At 39.7% G+C, this 19,570-nt stretch overlaps 8 protein-coding genes and 1 pseudogene across 9 annotated transcripts in view; 3 read left to right on the top strand and 6 right to left on the bottom strand.

Annotated features, from left to right (window-relative positions):
- LOC104781049 (histone-lysine N-methyltransferase 2C-like) overlaps positions 1 to 1,053 on the bottom strand; it is a 4,371-nt gene extending 3,318 nt beyond the window's left edge. The window contains exons 1-3 of the mRNA XM_010505622.2: positions 924 to 1,053; positions 428 to 776; positions 74 to 253 (exon numbers count right to left, since the gene is read on the bottom strand). Coding sequence (XP_010503924.1) covers positions 74 to 253; positions 428 to 776; positions 924 to 955 — 561 coding nt within the window. The 5' untranslated portion in view covers positions 956 to 1,053. The remainder of the gene's footprint in view (positions 1 to 73; positions 254 to 427; positions 777 to 923) is intronic.
- Positions 1,253 to 2,967, top strand: LOC104781046 (DNA-directed RNA polymerases II, IV and V subunit 11). Its single transcript, XM_010505621.2, has 5 exons — positions 1,253 to 1,408; positions 1,502 to 1,591; positions 1,698 to 1,776; positions 2,029 to 2,124; positions 2,686 to 2,967. Exons 1-5 carry the CDS (start codon positions 1,356 to 1,358, stop codon positions 2,716 to 2,718), a joined length of 351 nt encoding a protein of 116 aa, XP_010503923.1. The 5' UTR covers positions 1,253 to 1,355; the 3' UTR covers positions 2,719 to 2,967.
- On the bottom strand, positions 3,029 to 5,769 carry LOC104781045 (cation/H(+) antiporter 28-like). Its single transcript, XM_010505620.1, has 4 exons — positions 5,543 to 5,769; positions 4,458 to 5,462; positions 3,758 to 4,363; positions 3,029 to 3,680 (listed from the first exon to the last, which is right to left on the bottom strand). Exons 1-4 carry the CDS (start codon positions 5,711 to 5,713, stop codon positions 3,057 to 3,059), a joined length of 2,406 nt encoding a protein of 801 aa, XP_010503922.1. The 5' UTR covers positions 5,714 to 5,769; the 3' UTR covers positions 3,029 to 3,056.
- On the bottom strand, positions 6,638 to 7,332 carry LOC104781044. The gene has a single exon (XM_010505619.2). It carries the CDS (start codon positions 7,228 to 7,230, stop codon positions 6,859 to 6,861), a length of 372 nt encoding a protein of 123 aa, XP_010503921.1. The 5' UTR covers positions 7,231 to 7,332; the 3' UTR covers positions 6,638 to 6,858.
- On the top strand, positions 7,732 to 9,299 carry LOC104781043. Its single transcript, XM_010505618.2, has 2 exons — positions 7,732 to 8,894; positions 9,008 to 9,299. The coding sequence occupies exon 1, from the start codon at positions 7,829 to 7,831 to the stop codon at positions 8,873 to 8,875; it is 1,047 nt and encodes a 348-aa protein (XP_010503920.1). The 5' UTR covers positions 7,732 to 7,828; the 3' UTR covers positions 8,876 to 8,894; positions 9,008 to 9,299.
- On the bottom strand, positions 9,649 to 14,281 carry LOC104781042 (DNA polymerase I-like). Of its 2 annotated transcripts, XM_010505615.2 has the most exons (16): positions 14,091 to 14,281; positions 13,824 to 13,977; positions 13,403 to 13,601; positions 13,233 to 13,312; positions 12,985 to 13,023; positions 12,846 to 12,864; positions 12,094 to 12,147; positions 11,310 to 11,437; positions 11,162 to 11,230; positions 10,963 to 11,048; positions 10,647 to 10,756; positions 10,446 to 10,496; positions 10,303 to 10,361; positions 10,171 to 10,215; positions 10,010 to 10,084; positions 9,649 to 9,925 (listed from the first exon to the last, which is right to left on the bottom strand). In XM_010505615.2, exons 1-16 carry the CDS (start codon positions 14,264 to 14,266, stop codon positions 9,803 to 9,805), a joined length of 1,467 nt encoding a protein of 488 aa, XP_010503917.1. In that variant the 5' UTR covers positions 14,267 to 14,281; the 3' UTR covers positions 9,649 to 9,802. The 2 variants fall into 2 exon arrangements, with proteins under 2 accessions (XP_010503917.1, XP_010503918.1); XM_010505616.2 differs by lacking the exon at positions 12,094 to 12,147.
- LOC109132689 lies at positions 14,327 to 15,008 on the top strand. Its single transcript, XM_019244742.1, has 3 exons — positions 14,327 to 14,488; positions 14,572 to 14,624; positions 14,721 to 15,008. Exons 1-3 carry the CDS (start codon positions 14,398 to 14,400, stop codon positions 14,847 to 14,849), a joined length of 273 nt encoding a protein of 90 aa, XP_019100287.1. The 5' UTR covers positions 14,327 to 14,397; the 3' UTR covers positions 14,850 to 15,008.
- On the bottom strand, positions 14,831 to 17,429 carry LOC104781041 (F-box/WD-40 repeat-containing protein At3g52030-like). The gene is made up of 9 exons (XM_010505614.2): positions 17,250 to 17,429; positions 16,945 to 17,142; positions 16,802 to 16,856; positions 16,612 to 16,710; positions 16,174 to 16,277; positions 15,880 to 15,969; positions 15,604 to 15,746; positions 15,450 to 15,534; positions 14,831 to 15,348 (listed from the first exon to the last, which is right to left on the bottom strand). Exons 1-9 carry the CDS (start codon positions 17,414 to 17,416, stop codon positions 14,976 to 14,978), a joined length of 1,314 nt encoding a protein of 437 aa, XP_010503916.1. The 5' UTR covers positions 17,417 to 17,429; the 3' UTR covers positions 14,831 to 14,975.
- Positions 19,269 to 19,570, bottom strand: part of LOC104781040 — a 2,267-nt pseudogene continuing 1,965 nt past the window's right edge.

Raw genomic sequence — 19,570 nt, 5'->3', positions numbered from 1 at the left:
AAAAAAAAAAAAGCTATAAGAATCTAGGCAGTTGGCAGAAGAAGACTCATAAGCATTACATTCCAATGAAAACGATACCTCTATGTTGAGCCCAAGTCTTCAAGCAGTTTCTATGATACTTGTTGCCACAACATTTGCAAGAAAGCATCTTGGCTTTCTCACTCTTCCCAACTTCAACCAAATAGCACATGTGACACGTTATGCTTCCACTGTGATGATCATGATCTTCTCCAATAAGCTCTTTCACAGTAACCTACATTAAAGACATACACAACAAACAAACTCTCCACATTACTGAATACACACAATATTTCACAAAGACAGAGATGTCTACCCCAAGTCTATAACCCCTAACTAAATCATTGTCTCAAGTTAACCACACACACACACTCGATCAATTCAATTGACAAAGCAACAATCATCTCACCTCTAAATCGTCAGAAGCATCATTAGCAGCAGCACAATCCACAACAGCTGCTTTCTTCTGCAACACAACAGTGCGTTTAGCTGGCACCAAATCCGAAGATGCAGCAGCAGCAACAACCTCAACCGCCGAATCATTCCCTCTAGCCGCAATACGAGGACCAGTAGTATCAAACACAGCGAGCTTAGGGACATGGATCTGAACGGCACCACCGTCCGCCGAAACCTCCTCATCACCCCAGGGGTCTCGCAAGAAGTCTTGAAGAGAATGGATCTCGTTGAGAAACACATCTTTCACTTGTTTACCATGAAGATTCCGAGAAAAACCCAACACGCAGAAGCAAATTTTCCGGCTGCGAAGAAAAGAAGAAGAAGAAGAAGAAGAAAACCCCAAAGTTAAAACCAATTTGAACAATTCGATAAGTAAACAACAAAGCCAGCCGAAGAGTAACGACGAGGCGCCAAAAGAAAAGAAAAAAATTAAAGAGGGGGTACACTACCATGTAATTGGACAAGCTACGTGAAAGGCCATAGTCGGTTTTCAAGTTTTTTTACGCGTCCGGGTTCGATTTTTAGGGATCTGACTTGTTGTTGTTTTTTTTTTTTTTCTTTTCTTTTGGCTGAATTTTGTTGTTAGGTTTTTTCTCTCCCACAATTAAATATCACACGCTCGTATTTGTGTAAATAACATAAACCTAAAGGTCCTATTTTGTAATATTTTTAAGAGTTGAGCCCGATCCGACCCAAAGGCTTTAAACCAATAAGAATACAACACGTGGAACTTCTTTGGTTTTCTTTTTAACTTTTTAAGACGAAAACGACGTCGTTGGGTTTTAATTTCGTTTGCCCAGAGAGAAAAGTGAAAGGTGTGGTCTCTGCGGCGAACAAGAGAAAAGAGAGCGACGAAGCTTGAAACCTCCTCCGATTAAGCCATGAATGCTCCTGACCGATACGAGAGATTCGTCGTTCCTGAAGGAACCAGGAAGTAATGAAATTCGAAAGCACTCGATAGTCTCAGTTTTTATTTTTTCTTCTGTAATTACTGTGCTAAACCCTCGATTTGTTGCGTATGTTCTAGGGTTGCGTATGATAGGGACACGAAGATCATCAATGCTGCTTCCTTCACGATTGAGAGAGAAGACCATACCATTGGTAACATTGTCCGCATGTACGTCTTTCTCTCTCTCTCTTTTGATTTGTTAAGTTTTTGCAGCTCTTTTCTCGCATGAGATTAAAGCCCTAAATTTTTGTTCTGAATTTTTTGTTGGTTTAAGGCAACTTCACCGTGACGAGAATGTCTTGTTCGCTGGATACCAGCTTCCCCATCCCCTTAAGTACAAGATTATAGTGAGGGTAAGCTCAATTTCCTCGAGTTTTTCATATTACTACTCTAAGTAAAGCTTGTTGCTTTGAAATTGGAATGATTAATCCTCCTGTTCTCTGTGTGTTTTGTCGTTTCATTGATTGAAATTAGCAACTTAAAAACAGTGTCTGATTGTTTGAGATGTGTGAAAATTCTTGAGTAGTGGGATACACTTGTTGATTTTAGGACTCTGAAATGTATTGGATGTTGTTGTTTAAGTGTGAAAGTGGTTCTGTGTGTAGATTCATACAACAAGCCAGTCTTCCCCGATGCAAGCGTACAACCAGGCCATCAATGATCTTGACAAGGAGCTCGACTATTTGAAGAACCAGTTTGAGGTACCTTGGTTTCTCTCTTCACCTATGATGCACGGGTACGTCTATTTGGTAGTCGTCCCCGTACCGGGGACATGTTGGGGACGGAAACTCTACGGGGACTCTATGGGGACGCCTTAGATGCTTTAGGGGAAGATAACATCGAATTTTTTGATATTTGCATCCATTTCATTTCATTCAAAGCACTCTTATCATAAGCATATTTTCATTTCTTCATGTTTTTCTACTTTCTAGACTCTTTTCCCCTCTCTCCTTTTCCCATTAGCTTTACTAATCCCCTCTTATTCAAGGTATGGGTATATTTTCTTATATGTTTATTGAAGTACCCATACCGTACCCGTATCTATAAATTTTTACTTCACCGTTTTCCATCCCCGTTTCCGTACCCGATTCCTGTTCCCGTACCCGTTTCAGTGCAACCTAGCTCTTCACACTTCTGATTGGATATTATTGTTTGGAACTCACTTATTTCATCATGTGGTTTATTAGCTTAGACGAATATCAAATGCTTTGGTGTTGTTTTATGTACCTGGTCTTATGGTATATACCCTTTTGTGTTTTCAGGCAGAGGTAGCCAAGTTTTCAAATCAGTACTAAGGATCTCAGAGGTTTCCATCAGAACATTAGGAAGAAGCGTTTTACATTGTCCTTTGCTAAGCACCAACCACAAGACTTATAATGAGCTTGTGAAATTTTCCCCAGTTATGCTTTTGTGTAAATCAGAAACAAATCGCCCTGTAACTTGTTTTAACTCTATGTTTTAAACACCGCTTCAGGCTGCTAAGAAGTAATGCTTAGATTACCTCTTCTTTTTACCATTCTATCTACATAAATAACTTAATGTTTGAACTATTGTACAAAGTCTCTTTAAGAGCTGTGATGGTTAGGATACTACTCTTCCCAAGCTACTAAAATTAGTCCAATTGTACAGATATTTACAGGATGTTGAAATCATCATGAAGCCCATCTAGCTGACCCCGAGTACGCTGCTGCTGAATAATTAACATTGATGTGTTGTGTGAGAAATCTGATCCGGAAAGAACGTCACCTATGGGACCAAGCTCTGGACATTGCTGCCAGTCGTTGAGGCCAGTGGTTAACCCACTGCTTGCTCTTCCCCCTCCTCTTCCGACAATCACCAGCCCATATTCTCCATCTAGTGATTTAAGTGCTGTGAAAGTCTCAGAGGAGTTTGTGAGATGCTTCTCCATGTAAGACACTCTTCCACCTCCAGCTATGTATCTTTCATAGAACTCAGCGAAGCATTCATCATCAAGCTTCATTTCCTCTTCTTGCTCTACCACGCTCGCTCTGTTCAGGATACTGCTGCGTTTTTGTGCGTTCTGGGAGCTCTTGTCTTCCAAGAAACGTATCACCTTCAATTTCACAACAGGATGTCGAGCCACTTGTGCCGCGAAAGCTAGTGCCTCCCTGTCGTCTCTACCACCTATGAATATTATAGCAATGGCCATGGACGCTCCTGGTCTCCATGCCTCTTCTGTTTGCCCGAACGACCTATCCACAAGAATCCCCACCGAACATGGTGCGTTCTTCAGAATCTGCAAACGCAAAAGCCTAATTATACCAGCGACTAGAAAGGAAAAAAGACGGTAATAGTACTTGATGGAACAATTACCTTTCGGTTCACATGGCGGAACCCAGTATTGCCAGAGTCAAGAGTGCCATCAGGATTCAGCCGTTTATGGAACGGTAGAATTATAATGGAAACCATAAGTTCATCAGCCAAACCGCAAACGTCCTGAGCCATGGTCATAAAAGTGGACAATGCAAGCATCCTCCGCACTGTCACACCTTGTCCGTTGCGGAGCTCCCCGTACCCATTCACAGCTGCCGTTATACTCTCTCTCATTTCCGCCACCGACCTATCTGTTACTGTCACTGAATCATTACTCTGACCACCTCCTCCGCCCTTTTTCAGCGTGGCGGCAATCTCATCAGTCAACTCCACCATGTCAGTCGCATAAAATATAGACCCTGGCTCACGTCCCCCATGGCAGATCTCCATAAGGTTGAGCGTGGAACCGATGTTGTGCGGACCGTGGAGACCGATCAAGATCCGAAGTTCTGTTGTTGGATCAAGCCATTGAAGCGCCATGATGTGCACAGGCACCCGCTTTCTAGCACGTTTGATGATGTCCATGACCACAAATGGGGAGTAGATCACTGTGAGGACAATGACAAAAATGATCATTGCACCGGTCGTATTTTTCACCCTGTTTGTCTGCATTTGCATCAAACGGAAAGAACGAGAGTAAAGATCTTGCTTTGAAGATAAACAAAGAAATAAAACTGAAAAGGAGAAAGCTTGATGGTACCCGGATGGCCAAGGCTGCCAAGTAGACATGAAAATGGCCTTTAGCTGTCAAAAGCAGTCCTAAAGATGCGGTTTCGGGGACATGATAACCAAGTAGTAAACCACACAAGACTGTTCCGGTGACTTTCCCGACTATGACAGTACCGAGAAGAGAAAAGAACTTTGCCCACGCCATTTTATCCCCGATGTCAAAGTTTCTCATGTGGATTATGAACCCAACCCAGAAGAAGAAGATAGGGTAGAAGACCGTGCTGAGCAAGTAATTGATTTTGTTGATGATCCATTTCGACATTCTTCCTTGGTTTGGAAGGAAGAGACCAGCCGTGAATGCGCTGAGAATTGGGTTGTACACTGACTCAGCTGGCCAAAGTGGGAAACTACAGATCAAGACGACAAAAGCGAGAGACATAACAAGGTGAGATCCCTTGAGTGGTTTGCCTTCGGGGTTCTCGTTGTTGACCCAATTTAGAAATATTGGGGATACGATTGAGGTGAAAGTGACCTGAGCGAGGAAGAGGCAAAACATGAGGAGGGCTCTGAAGAATCTTTGGAGAGGTCTAGCGAGAGGTTTGTCCGTAGGGAAGAAAATGAATCCGAAGCAGTAAAACAAGGTAGAGATCATGTCCGTATGGACACCTGCGGCTGATGCGAGTTTCCCAAGATCGGATTTTCTGATTTTGAGATTGGCGATGACGCGGGTTAAGATTGGGGAACCAGTGCTTGATGCCATGAGGGAGAGGGCGAGGGAGAAAACGTAAGGACCAGTTTTGGTGTAGTGGAGGAAAGGAGTTGTGACAAAGGCGAGAACAAAGGTCGTGATCATGCTTGTGTATGCTATGAATGCGTCTTTGGTTGGTGGTCTGAGAAGAACGCTTGGATTCATCTCTAGACCCATCACAAACATATGGCAGATCATTCCGAATTCGATTATGTTGTTGAGGGTTACAGAGTAAGGCCCCGAGAATGCCTCTCGAAACTTGGGAAGATTACCTAGAATCAGCCCTATCTGATGCATACAAAAATTGAGTTAATATAGAAAGATCAAAAGAGATAAAATATACGAATAACAAGAAGAGATTGACATACAGAAAAGTCGGTGGTGAGGTAAGGCTGGCCAAGAGGCTTCATGAGATGATGGAGGAGAGTTCGGATGACGAAAATGGCAATGAATCCAAGAAACTTCAATGCCTCTTCAGGCTTGTCTAGATTAAGGTACCATTTGTCTCCGCAAACGTTTTTTGTTGTAGTTGTATTCATTTCTCTCTCCCTCTATAGCTGCCTTGTTTGTTCGTATAGGGCTTATTGTGTCTTGCAGAGAAAGAAAGCTTTTCGATTTGTGTGTTTGTTTTGTTTTTTTCTTTTAGTTGACAATTTGGTTTAGGGGTTTGAGAATGAAAGGATGCGATTTGTGAGACACTTGTGGATCCCTTTATTCACGTTCCTTCTCAATCTCTCCCACACCATTCATCATTTTCAATTATCCTAGCCGATGAAACTAACATGACTAGTTCAGACAAAAATGTATATTACACCACTTTTAATAATATTCTAAGGGTACATACTATTTTAAATTTTAGCCTGTAATCTATTTTTGACTGTTGTTGTCTTTCAGAAGTTTCGGAGTTGACTGGAACGTTAAGAGCTTCCACAACGACGACAAACACTTGGTTTTTGTTTTTAAGTGACTTGGACCATGTTTTTGTGGGGATTTCTTCATTTGAGTTCATTAGAAACACTTGTTTGCTAGATCTGAGACGGGGTTAGTCGAGGATGGTAAGTTCCATTTTGGATGGTGAGTCTTCTCAAAACGGTAGTGTTACAACTAAAGGTGATAGTGAAGCTTCAAAATGCTTCCGTAAGTAACCTTTTAGCTTGCTGCTGATCAAAGATTACTGATTCTCGATAGTACATATTGCTACTGGTTTTATCTTCTCTTTGTGGTGGAGTCCAGAAAATTGGTTAGTTGTAATCCTGATATGGAATTGGAATTTTCCGTGTTAAACGAGGGTTATTAACGTAGAAGCGGGTTAAAATGTGGTGTAAGCTTGGTGAGATTGCAGTTGTTGTATAAAACAATTAGGCGAAAAGCACAAAAGTATGCTCCGGAGTCCGGATGACAAGCCGATCAGAAGGAAGCTATGAGCAGATCAAGAGAAAGCTATGTAAGAAAAAGCTGCCGGATATTTCAACGTCACGGAGTTAAAGCATACTGATTGAGATATGAAAGTGAGAGATCACACACAACTCTCTCAATTCTTAACAATTCAACTATAAAAAGACCAAAGTGAAAGATCCATTAACTCTCAATTTTTCTGGATGTTGGCAATGGAATCTTTTTTTAATCTTATTAATGATCTGTGCAAGATTTACAAAACCCAATCAAGAATTGGGGTAAATTGCTACTACCAAGAGGGATTGGGGAAGCTGAGGTGTTGCCAAGAGAAGTAAGCACAAACCAAAAGCTGAGAGATGTAAACATAAACAGCAAAAGAGAGACTCATAAGCATCAGATCCTTCACATCTCCTTTCTTCTTCTTCTTCTCTCCTGTCTTCAGTTCCTTACCGAACTTCTCAACCTCTGAAATCAACCTTCTAACTGTCCTCTGTATCACTCCTCCTTGGTCCTCCTCATCCGGTAATTTCTGTTTACGACAAGAAATCACTGTCATAGATCTAACGCCGTGTCTGCTTGTGCTTGGTGCTTGTCTCTTTGTCCGGTGGTTGTTCTTGTAATTCCATAGTGGGTGGTAGAAGGTCGTGGAGATAGCCGCCATGGAGAAGAAAGATGAATAGAATAATCAAAAGCGAACAGCAGCAGCAGGGGAAAGAAACAAAAAAATATCTGAATCCTGATTGCATGACGACACAAAATGATTAAAAAACAAATGGGTGGATAGATCTACTCTAACACACACACACACACACCCAGAGTCACGTGTAAGCCAAGGCAGTCCGGTTTGGTCAATTCGGTTTTTGTTTGTTTTCGATTTTGATGTGAATTTTCGTAAACCGAAATCGTGGATCTGAACCGGTTCAATGTTTTATGACGATTCATATCTAATCCAACCCTGTTCTCTATTCACACGCACTCACACACACACACAACAAACAAATAGCGATAGAACAACTGTGTCGAGGATTGCCCCCAAAAAAACCATATTTATATATTATTTTTTAAAGAAATAATAATAATTAATTTCACGTGTCCCCCATTCGCTGACGTCATATTTCTCTTTTTTATTGTCACAAATCAGATATTTTTTTTCTGATTCATTCCTTCAATCTTCATCTTCATCTTCATCTTCTTCCTCGGAGAAAAATTTTCAAATCCTTTGTGTTTGTTTTTTTTTTCTATCAGAGAGAGAGAGAGAGATGTTCTCTTCATCGACACTCGTGTATTCTCTATCTCTCTTCCTCTCTATTTCTCTCTTCTTCTTCGTCTTCCTTCTCTCTTCCTCTAACCATAACCTCATTTCCACCGCCGATGACCTCGACGACCTCTCTCTCTTCCACCGCGCCTCCGTCTCTTCCTCCTCCTCCAACAACAACTACCGTCGTCTCATCTCCCTCTCTTCGTCTCCTCCTCCTCCCTCTAAGATCGCGTTTCTATTTTTAACAAACTCCGATCTAACCTTCTTACCTCTCTGGGAAAGCTTCTTCCAAGGTCACCGAGATCTCTACAACGTTTACATCCACGCAGATCCGACCACCTCCTCGATCTCTCCGCTTCTCGATTCATCAATCAACGCTAAATTTATCCCGGCGAAGCGAACCGCGCGAGCTTCCCCGACGCTGATCTCCGCCGAACGACGGTTACTAGCCAACGCGATCCTCGACGATCCGAACAATCTCTATTTCGCTTTGATCTCGCAACACTGTATCCCTCTCCATTCTTTCTCTTACATCCACAACCACCTCTTCTCCACCGCCGCCAACTCCGACCAGAGCTTCATCGAGATCCTCTCCGATGAGCCTTTCCTTGAGAAGCGATACATCGCAAGAGGCGAAGACGCGATGCTTCCGGAGATCCGGTACCAAGACTTCCGTGTTGGATCTCAGTTCTTCGTTTTGGCGAAACGTCACGCTCTGATGGTGATCAGAGAGAGGAAGCTATGGAGGAAATTCAAATTACCATGCCTCGATGTTGAGTCTTGTTACCCTGAAGAACACTATTTCCCTACTTTGTTGTCTCTCCAGGATCCTAAAGGATGTAGTCACTTCACACTCACCCGTGTTAATTGGACCGGTAGTGTTGGTGGTCATCCTCACACCTACGGTGCTTCCGAGGTCTCGCCGCAGCTGATTCACTCGCTGCGGAGATCTAATTCGAGTTTAGACTATTTCTTCGCCAGAAAATTCTCGCCAGAGTCGCTGCAACCGCTTATGGAGATAGCTGATGCTGTGATCTTTAGGGATTGAATCGGTGAAAGTAAATTAGGTAAAAAAAAAAAAAGTCACTGAATCTGAATTGGGAAATGACCTAAATGTGTATATATGAGTTTGTTGTCGGTCAAGTCTCTTATCTACTATATCTTCTTGTTGTGTTCAAAGGTAACATCAGGAAGGTTTTTAGGAGAAGCAGTTTGTGTTGGCCCTCGAAGAAGAGTGGCAAATAAAGATGGATTACTCTTTGAGTGTGTGTGTGAGTCTGTTGTTTCATTTACCCTGTAGATTTCAAAAGGGTGTGAAATTGCTGTGTGTGTTTTTTAAGCTTTGTGTCGCTAGGGAAGGTAGATTTGGAAATAGATGTAAAAAAAATGAAAATGTAAATAGCCCCAAAGGCAAAGTGAGAGCAACATGATCATTAAAAGATTAGCCAAATCGGCTTTCTTTTGTGTTTTCAGCTCCCTTTCCACGGGAGAGAGAGAGAGAGAATTTGGCAAAGGTCACTTCTCTCTCTTTTGTTTCGAAAAAGTGTGAATGAACAAAATAATATGAAAAATCTTTGTTATCAGCTCCATGGATTATGAATTTATTGTTAGTTGCCGCAATGTAGCCAAAATTGAAAATGAACCACAGTTATGGTTTCAATCATATGCAAGATATGCACGTGGAGGCTTTGTTTTAGCAAAGTTAACAGAGCTTCAGACGGCTTTTAAGACGAGTTTAGAGAAGGCCTTGAAATGTCCCTGGTGTCTTATTTTAATGTAATGGAAGTTGGTCACTATTGGGTTATATTTTAACAATCAATAAAAGCTTCCGAATTAGCATCAACTTCATCATTAGTTTCAATATAAGTATGCTTTACAAAAGGATTGATTGTGGGACAACCCTCTAAACTTGACCTTATTTTATGTACCCCAGTACAAAAGAAATGACCAAGAAAACGATGCTTAAAAAATATCATCATGACATTGCTTCCAGATTTTCCCACAACTTGAAAGCTCTTCTGATGACTGGATCAGCTGAAAATCCTTCTGCGTAATCCGCAATCGCGATTAGCAGGCTCCTCAATTTCTCCCCATTATCCTATACAACATCACAGATAAACCTCAGTTACTTGTCTGAACTAGTATATTGTAGTAGATGTAATCAATCAATCGTTATACAAACCTCTGGTTTCTTAAATGTAAGATCACTCGTGTCAAACGGTACTATGTAATCTGGGAGATCAGATCGTAACAGTGCCTGCGATTAACAATTTCATCATCCCTACCCTGTGAAACTCAATAGATGAAATAAATGAAAGTAGAAAATAAAATAAAACAACCTACCAATTTCTTGCTTAGCATGGCTTGCTCCGCGTTAGCTATTAGGGACTGTTGCAAAGACAAAGGAAGAGTTCAAAATTAGGCGTTGCATATCACAGAAGTACTAGCTTGCCTATGCGACATCACTTCACTCACCTCCTTTATTTTTCCTTCCTTAATCTCATCAATCGACTGCAACAGATTCTCTACCGTGCCTGATAATGCAATAATAGTGATTAATAGGAAACATGGGCCGCAAATCAATGAATTCAAAGCATATAAAATGACTCAGTGACTACCAAATTTAGATATCAGTTCCACTGCGTGCACATTCCCAATGCCATCAACTCCTGCATAACAAAAACATCATTACATCACTTTACCTTTTTCTGTGTGCCCTTTTGCTAAACCTTTGTATTAACCAAATACACAATGCAGATATGAAAGGGAAATTCCCAAGAAATAACAATTTTGTGAGGGGAAGAAGAGGTCGGCTTAACCTGGAATATTATCAGACTTGTCTCCAGCAAGGGCGATGATATCAACAAACTGTGCTGGTTCCAAATTGCCAAACTTTTTAGCAAAATCTTCCATTCCAAAAGAAGCCAACCTGCCACAAGAAGCAGTAGCATTGACACAATTGAGTGGAAAAAAACATACAAGATACACAGAGCAGTCATAGAATATCTTTAGGAAATGTCTCAGCAAAATATATCTTGATTACATAAGAAAAACCTCTTTAAGTGTCTAGCAAGGGTTTCATAGTACGCAAAATTCTACAACGAGGCAATGATTCATCTAACATGAATTTCATACTCTGATCCGCGTGGGGTTAGTCGAAGAAGACGCAACGAGGGAGAAAGAATCTGGAAGAAGTCTTTGTCCGGAGAGACAACTCGGACCTGTAAGGGGGTACAAAAATATGATCAGTCCACTTCTAGGAAAAGGACAAATTGAACAGGCCCTGAGCATTAAGTAAGCAGTAACCACTTCTCGAATAGCTGAAAATAAGTACTTTGAAACCGGCACTAATGCTTCGCATAGCCAATGTTCCAATAACATCATCAGCTTCTACACCTGGCACCTGTCTTCATGGAATTTCTGCCCATTAAAGAGAAATCATCACAATAAAAGGAAATATGGCAATCATGAGTATGATTTACCTCTATAACCTTTATAGACATTGCCTTGATGGACGCTTTGAGGTATTGAAGTCCTTGTACTATGGTATCAGGTGTGGGAGGACGATTACTTTTATAGGCAGGGTAGAGAGTATGACGGAAGTTCATGCCTGTAAATTTTTAACACAGAACAAAGACAGTATACTGATGAGATTACATAAAAAATACCCTTCACACTCTGCACTAAAGGAAGGGAGAATCATATCGAGATTAAGAGAGCAAAAGGGCCTAAAATTATAATTATGAGAAGTGTTACCATCACGTAGAAAGAAAGAAAGTATTGGACATGAATATCTATGTCAGCATGTATAGAACAGTAACAAGAAAAGACAGCAGCATACTGGACGCTCATCATTAGAGATGACCTAATTTTAAATAAATATAGCCAAAGATCGGAATATAAGCGCATATGACTGACCCTCTATTCTCTAGACTACACCTAAGTTTATGGCTGCCCAAAAGCTGCAAGCAAAACACCCAAAGGTAGACAAAGCTGGCATATCACTGCAGATGTCACCCTTGACAAGTAAGCCATAATATTTGGAATAACTTATGCTAGGCACACAGCAGAAAATCAGTTCAAAATACAAGTATATGTTTATAGAAGCCATATACTGAAGGCTTGTATAGCGATTTGAGATCCTCAGCGATTGATAATTACATTCATCACCATGAGTCAGCATACTAACTAAACTCTCATGCAAAAATAACCATTTCTTATACTTTCAACTGATAACTATAGTTTGACTAAGGACATGGAGCTTACCTTTTGCAGAACGATAACCTGTAGATGAATTAGAAGTAGTGCCGTAAGGAACTCCTGAAAAAAGGCTCTATTTTGTTAAAAATGAGTAAACTATAGACGTACAGATCCACAAACCATTTAATCTTCTTTCCTCACATATGACATAACCCTGCTACTAGATGATATTTGTCAGATTACCACTAACATGCATTACTAGAAGGCTTTCTAGATAACTTAGTAGACGATCCCATAAAGAATACAGCAATGTCTATCAACATCAAGTAATTAATTTTTGGTCATATCACCATCTAGACCTCCACCTGCTTACTCTCAGGCCTATGAATACAAGTTGTCGGTAGTGGCCTAAGAAACAAATGAAGTTAAAAACAACAGCACTCAACATACTCCAAAGCACAACATTCAACAAGCTGAAGACAATTATTTAACTATTCATCTGTACGAGGATAATGAAAATCAAATCTATAGATGGCTATCGGAGCAATCAGCATCAATCAATAAGGGGCCAGCATTCGTATACTTAAGTAATTAAAATCAGGAAGTACAGAGGCCATAACTATTGAATTAGAACTAGATTAGGGGCCTACCAATAAATTTGGTTAAATCATCTGACAGGCACACTTTAAGTGGTCAACTATAGATACTAAAAGTCCCCAAAAACCTGAATTCTTCCTACCCTACCACAGAAAATAGATAGAAGTCCATGAATCTAACAAATTATGGCAGACTCATAGTCTGCTTACAATAGAACTCACCGTCATGGTCGAACACCACCTGCATGGACACAGTTAATTAAGTTAACAAGGGGTATCCAACATTAAGAAAACTACAGGAGCTTCATTCGACTATCACAGATATAAAGAAATGAGATAATCAATGGAAAATAGAATATACCGCCACATGGGATGGGAGAAACTTCAAAACATCAATTAGCTGCAAATGAGAGCACAATGAAAGAAAATAAGGTAATAATCTTAACAGGAAACAAGAAAGAGAAACTTTAGCCTTAACAAACACAATTATATGCAACCAAGATTACTTTACCAGCCATCTGTAAATGCTACAAGAAGCTTTTCTAAATCATCCGACTTAAGTACAATATAAAAGAACATCTGGAGCACAATATAAAAGATTTCACTTACAAGAGAAAGAGATGAAAAAATCGTTAAAACCCAGTCAGCGTTTCCATCAGCATGAGCCAGATGACCATGATTCAACCTTGCTGCACATTGCCCAATCAAATGTCAGTAAGTGTGAGACTCGAGGGAAAAAAAAACTTATCATTCTATGTAAACATGAGTAGCATCAATACCTAAAAGCTTATAATAAGCCCTGTAAATAATAGATGTCCCATCAATAAGCATCACTCTGCCATTTGAAGCAGAAGTTGCTGCTCTTTCTTCTGACTTGAGGGAATTTTTTATCAACTCTAGCGCAACACCTTCAGTTTTAGACGAAGCCAGTATACTTCCACTAGCTGCCTCCAAATTACAGGCTGAACTGCAACAGTACTGATTACCACATATGTGGGTATTATTAACATTAGCAAAGCCTTTAAGATCAATTTCGAGTAAACAGAACTCGATTTGTATTAGAAAATTACGAGTATTATACGAAACGATAACACACTAGCCACCAAATCTTACACTAATCAGCTCAACTGTAGACAAACACATAACAAGAGCAAAAAGAACTCTTAAAAGAGACTTAGAACGAAGCGATATAAGAATCACCTTCGCAGAGCGTGGAAGGGAAGGAGAGATGAGAGAGCAGTTCCGATTACACAAAATCGCAACTCTCCGAGGTAAAGAGAGATTTCTCAATAGCAAGCGAGAGTGATGATACAGATGCAGCGTCATGACGTCTCTGAAAACACTGTCATGAAACCTGAGTAGAAACACACATTCACAAACAATCAACAAAATCAAAAAAAAAAAAAAAAAAAAAAAANAAATCGAAAGAAGCGAGAATCCACAACAAAGGATTGTGAAAGAGAGAACCTTCCAAAAATGAGAAAAGGGTTTCTACAAGGAAGAAGAAGAAGAGAGGAGGAGGATGATTTTACCGCTTTCTCTGTCTCCGTGTCTTGAACAAAATCGTCTTCCTCTTCAAAGAATAAAAAAGTTCGCAGTGTTGAATTAAGAAGACTCCAAACTGGGCTCAAGAATAAGCCCATTTAAATATAGGCCTTAAGAGCCCATTATATAGACTATTGAGTCGTCTTCTTCTATTAACAACAAAAACCCTTCGTCGACAGAAGAAGAGAAAAAAAACCCTAGAAAGTAGAAACGAACGACGATCAAAAAGATGACGCAGAAGAGCAATCAGTTCAAGGGCCAACAGAAGAGGAAAGCTATTGCTCCTAATCGCCATGGCAAATCCATTCAAACTCGCAAAGGTATTTTTACTTTCTTTTTCTTTACTGCTTACAAATGAATGAATCCCTTTTGTAAACTTATCATCTTCTTCGTCTTCCTCCAGGGAAGAGAAATGTGAAACCATCAAAAATGACAAAAGAGATGGACACTGATCGGGTAATCTCTTCTATTCTTCAATCTGAATCGATTTGTAAGTGTAAACTATGAGCTTATTGATTGATTGATTATGTTTGTGTTGAATAATGGGAGCAGGAGCTTACCAAATTCATAAACCATTGCAATGAAGTGAAAGCAGCTAATGCAGCTTGCAAAGAAGGTGGTCAACTTAATATCATCAAAGCTGAATCTCAAGCTGAGCCATCCAAGAAATCCTCCAAATAGACAAATCAAAACAACAAATCGCTTTTCTTGTGTCTTCTTTTTGTTTCAAATTTTTGTAATCCTAAATGCTATATGTTACCACCAGTTTTGTCTCATACAAACAACGCAATGTTTTCTGATTTTCACCTAGATATTGAACTTCCATACACTTATGAATTTGCCATTGTGAGCTGTTACTATCTTCTTCATCCCAACTGCTAAGCAACTGATTTGAGGCCGAAGCTTCCTTTCGATTTTATCGATTTCGATATCCTGACAAACTCTTTTTCCTCTCCACCTTTTCTCAATCGCCGCTTGGTTGTTGTTACTTCTCAATGTTGTTGAGAGTCCCTTATCGTCCATTATAAATCTGGATAGAACTCTTCCACTCTTCTGATCTATCACTCGCAGCACACCGTCTATTCCACCAGCAACCATAATCGATGCATCATTTTGCAGCTGTTGTATCGAGTACACCACATTCGGGCTCACTCGTTTCTCCCATAACCGTCCCATTTTCCTGTGATAAGGATTGGTTTATAGGCACATCTCAAAATTTGGTATAATACAATTGTTAAACTTGCACCTTTGGAACAAACTCAGAGGTCTTTTTCGACATACCTGAGGTCCCAGCATGAAACATATCCACCAGTTGTTCCAGTGAAGGCGAGATTAGTGCTTTGGTTAAAACTGATGGTCTGTATACCTGTATAGATGGGAGGTTGCTTTAGGAAATTTCACTGGTTGCAAAATCTGAAATGAAGTTTGAGTTTACCTCCTGCAGTTATCGTGGATTTAAGGGTAGCCACTGGTTGATCCATCATAGGGTCAGATACTGTTACTCTCCCGAGTGAAGACCCACTAAGAAATTTTTGGTTCTCGCTCAAAGACAAGCACGTTATTGGCCCACCGTGAGTCCTGCAGTTAGATAGTTGACAACATTAGCCAATTTGGTAGGAAAGCTGTGAATTAAGTTCTCATATGAAATTGTAAATCCAAATTTCACTCTCAGGAGTTCTATAACATACTAGAGACAGAATATGTAGCTCACCTAATGATCTGCGAACAAGTCTTACTATACATATCAAATACACGTGCTGTTCCATCCTCACATCCAACTACAGCTTCTGGATCAATGTAACTGGTTGATAAAAGAATCAGAAACCTGTATCAGTGTGGGTAAGGAAGCCAGCCTTACAGTGGCTAGTAGCTAAGTCGAAGTATCACACCAGTTATTATTATCAGGTAACATGGAATATCAGTTGGTCCTTCTATAGCAAAATAATCTTTAGATTTCAAGAAACGGGGAAGGTTCTTAAGAAGTCGATATTTGAGGCGTACATACCGCATACAAAGGCCTTTAGGAAAGGTGCCTTCACGTGATGGAAAAATGCTTCTTTGCCCGTTTCTTCTCCATATGCTAATGCGGGTACCAACCAAGCCAACAATCTCCAAACAAAAGGAAGAAAAAATCAAAGTTAGGAATAATCCCCTTGCTCCAGATAGTTTGGTTTTCTCACTTAAATAGACAATAACAAGATTTCGCCAAAATGAAAAATAGAGTACTTAAACTGGAAACATCCAGTTACAATCTAGCGAGACAAACGGTAACATGAAAACAGATTATATTGCTATACTATAATGGTGGTTTCAAAAATTCAAATGCTTGACTCGGCAAAAGTTTATGTATCATCATTGATCATTCAAAATCCTTTTTTTTTTTTAGCTCATATCCAGTTTCTTGAATGTAACTTGAAACATCCATGAACTTTAGAGGTTTTACCTTACTCTCATCAAAATCGAAGTCGATCAATGATGAAACATCAGGAAGGGAGTATTCTTCCATGCATTTGTAGCTTTTTAATGACCAGAGGCGCATAACCTAATAAAGCAGTCATATTACTCTTTAAGCCAATGCTGCTAATTAGAGAATACTATACCTAAATCGAATTGCAAACTAAAAAATCCCAAACCTTATCACCCACACCAGTAAGAAGCAAACCCTTCTTCATTCTACACTGAGAAACCCTGTACATAAGAGAAACCATTAGAAACATAGATGGCAGAGTCCAAACAAAAACCAAAAAGGTAAAAAAGAACATAGCCTCAGTCTCACCGGTGTGAATGAGCTTCCCATCGCTCAATTTGGATTCGACCCCTTAGTAAAGCCAGCTTATGATGTTTCATCGCGAAATCTTCAACGTCTATATCAGCTACTGAAGTGGAACTGCTGCTGGGGAAGTCAGAAGAACCGAGATGGTGCATCTTCCGGCATGAAGCTTGCAGCAGCTTCAGCCTCTTGATTACAGCATTCCTCAATAGAACAATTCGAAAAAGGGGTCAATACTGAATTGCAGATGATTATAGTAGAAATACACAAAACCATGAAGCTAGGTATTGGATTGGATTCGATTGGAGTACCAGGAATTGCAGACGACGGTACAGTGAACGAGGTCAAACAAATCAAGGAAAGAGAATATGATGCATAGTATGTCGGCGTCTAGTGATTCGATCGACGTTGGTGATACTCTACTACGTTTCATCTTCCTCGCCGACGATTCGCCGCCGGTCTCTGTTACCGTCGACATTTTTTTTTTTTCTTTATCGCGTTTTATGGCTTGTTATTTTTTATGTTACTAGCTTAACCGAAATTAACCGAAATTAAACCAATCTCAATTCTAGTCCGAACCGGATTTTACTACTATTATGACCCAAACAATAAGAAAATTTTCGTACTTAAATTACTGGAACTCAATTCAAAAACAAATCAAAGTTTTGTGTTTACCAAACTGAATTAATAAAAACTTAATTTAAATGTACTAAAAAGGTAAAAAGTATTAACTAAAATAATTCAGGAATTTGTGTCACATTTATATTAAAAAAAAACCGAACCGAACCGAACCGAACCGAACCAATGTATTTATCATATTTATGTTGGTTTGGGTTTATAAATAAGAATTTAAGGTTTAAATTTTACAACTAAACGAGATTATATGTTGGTTTAGGTTTATAAATAAAGTTTTAGGATTACAATTAAACGAGATTATGTGTCGGTTTGGGTTTATAAAGAATTATAAGAGTTTATATATTTACAATTAAATGAATATTTATGTCGGTTTGAGTTTATAAAAGAGAATTAGCGTATAAATGTTTTTTGCCCAAAAAAAAAGTATAGATTTGATAATATTGAATGAGTTTATATGTCGATTTGGGTTCATAAAGGAGAATTAAAGTTTAAGATCTTATAATTAAACGAGATGATTTGTGGATTTAGGTTTAGCTAAATTAATTTCTTAATGATTTATAACACACTAGATTAGGACCCGTCCGATGTGCGGGTTTAGAGTTTTTAAAATAAAATTAAATTTAACAAAGAATATAAAGTAAATTTTTTTAGTAAGTAAAAACTATCTATAAAAATAAAAGATACACGGAATTGTCCAATGTGATATTTGGTGTAAAAGGTGTGACTCTGCGGTTGAGACAATTAATCATATTTTCTTTGAATTTCGTCGCTCGTGTGAAGTTTGGGATTTGTCTCCGACTTTAGTGTCGTCAGAGGGTTTTCCATATGAGTCGGTGTACTCGAATTTGGATTTTGTTTTTCGGAGGGGTGCCTCTCAACAGGGTGATCCTGATAAACTTCTTCAATTACCATGGATTTTATGGGCAATCTAGAAGGCCATAAATAAATAAGGTTTTCAAGGTTTAGAGATCGAGGTGAAGGATATAATTGCTCAGGCTTTGGGCGATAAGTTAGCCTGGAAGAGGCATTCTCTTTTACGGCGGTCATGTCAGCTCCATCTTTGTCTTCAGGTGTCCAAGTTTCTTCACATGGTTGTCAGATTGATGGTTCTTGGAAAGCAACCAATGTGCATTCAGGATTGGGCTGGTGGTGTTGCGTTGGTGAGGAGCGAACCTTGTTGTTGGGGGCCAAGTGTCTAAGACCGAGCCCTTCCCCCTACATTTGGAGTTAGAAGCGTTGTTGTGGGTCATAGAGCGGATATGTGCTTCAGGGATCGCTTGTCAAGATTTCGAAACTGATTGTGCTGAGTTACTCACTATGGTGCAGTCCCTGAAGATTGGTCGTCCTTCTCCAACCTGCTCTATGAGTTTAACTCGCTGGAGTCCTTCCCCCTATTCTCCATCTTTTGGAACCCGCGTGCGTCAAATACAAAGGCAGATTGTCTTGCCCGTGCTTCACATTTTCTTATCTCTGAAGTTTCTTTTCTAAACTCCTTGCCTCCAGTTTTAACAACTAACCGAGGAAGTGAGCTACTAACTTTAAAAACCTCTAATTGTTAAAATTGACATGTATTGTGAAGTGAGCTACTAACTTTAAAAACCAAGATTTTAATAATTTCAAACACATCTTATTTTTATCTGTACCAAATTAAGTCTTATTAAGTTTATTACAGGGGTGACAGGTTACGTTACAAATCAGGGTGTTTTGGGGAGAGGAGTATTATGGATAAAGCTGGTAAAGAGTGTAAGTGCACGTATAGGGTGGTCCCTAGTCACACCATGACCTGCTCCTCTCACAATTGCATAGGACAAGTTTCCTTTGTAATCTAATGTGTAGCCTCCCACCTGCCCTTCGGTGAACCACGAACGCCAATCATTTACAACCGTTAGATTCATATCCTTGAGTGTGGCCAGTGTAGCTGTAAAAGGCACCACCGCGTCCAAGTCTCCACTGTAAAACATCATTCGGAGACTCTTACCCATCAGCTCGTGAAGAA

This window comes from Camelina sativa, chromosome 4 (genome assembly GCF_000633955.1).
Source record: "Camelina sativa cultivar DH55 chromosome 4, Cs, whole genome shotgun sequence".
Lineage (NCBI taxonomy): Eukaryota > Viridiplantae > Streptophyta > Magnoliopsida > Brassicales > Brassicaceae > Camelina > Camelina sativa.
This window is presented reverse-complemented; position numbering and strand designations above follow the sequence as displayed.

Bases quoted from the DNA above. Each gene is read 5' to 3' on its own strand.
- LOC104781046 (XM_010505621.2), top strand. From the start codon at position 1,356: ATGAATGCTCCTGACCGATACGAGAGATTCGTCGTTCCTGAAGGAACC. The intron at 1,592-1,697 runs GTACGTCTTTCT...TGTTGGTTTAAG, and splicing joins ATTGGTAACATTGTCCGCAT to GCAACTTCACCGTGACGAGA. The intron at 1,777-2,028 runs GTAAGCTCAATT...TTCTGTGTGTAG, and splicing joins AGTACAAGATTATAGTGAGG to ATTCATACAACAAGCCAGTC.
- LOC104781045 (XM_010505620.1), bottom strand. From the start codon at position 5,713: ATGAATACAACTACAACAAAAAACGTTTGCGGAGACAAATGGTACCTT. The intron at 5,463-5,542 runs GTATGTCAATCT...TGTATGCATCAG, and splicing joins ACCTCACCACCGACTTTTCT to ATAGGGCTGATTCTAGGTAA. The intron at 3,681-3,757 runs GTAATTGTTCCA...TTGCGTTTGCAG, and splicing joins TCCGCCATGTGAACCGAAAG to ATTCTGAAGAACGCACCATG.
- LOC104781044 (XM_010505619.2), bottom strand. From the start codon at position 7,230: ATGGCGGCTATCTCCACGACCTTCTACCACCCACTATGGAATTACAAG.
- LOC104781043 (XM_010505618.2), top strand. From the start codon at position 7,829: ATGTTCTCTTCATCGACACTCGTGTATTCTCTATCTCTCTTCCTCTCT.
- LOC104781042 (XM_010505615.2), bottom strand. From the start codon at position 14,266: ATGGGCTTATTCTTGAGCCCAGTTTGGAGTCTTCTTAATTCAACACTG. The intron at 13,024-13,232 runs GTAAGTGAAATC...TCTCATTTGCAG, and splicing joins TTTTTTCATCTCTTTCTCTT to CTAATTGATGTTTTGAAGTT. The intron at 9,926-10,009 runs GTTTGTATAACG...GATGTTGTATAG, and splicing joins TTACATTTAAGAAACCAGAG to GATAATGGGGAGAAATTGAG.
- LOC109132689 (XM_019244742.1), top strand. From the start codon at position 14,398: ATGACGCAGAAGAGCAATCAGTTCAAGGGCCAACAGAAGAGGAAAGCT. The intron at 14,489-14,571 runs GTATTTTTACTT...GTCTTCCTCCAG, and splicing joins ATCCATTCAAACTCGCAAAG to GGAAGAGAAATGTGAAACCA. The intron at 14,625-14,720 runs GTAATCTCTTCT...TAATGGGAGCAG, and splicing joins AAGAGATGGACACTGATCGG to GAGCTTACCAAATTCATAAA.
- LOC104781041 (XM_010505614.2), bottom strand. From the start codon at position 17,416: ATGTCGACGGTAACAGAGACCGGCGGCGAATCGTCGGCGAGGAAGATG. The intron at 16,711-16,801 runs GTTTGGGATTTT...CTGCTTTATTAG, and splicing joins TTACTGGTGTGGGTGATAAG to GTTATGCGCCTCTGGTCATT. The intron at 15,535-15,603 runs GTAAACTCAAAC...CCATCTATACAG, and splicing joins ATCCACGATAACTGCAGGAG to GTATACAGACCATCAGTTTT.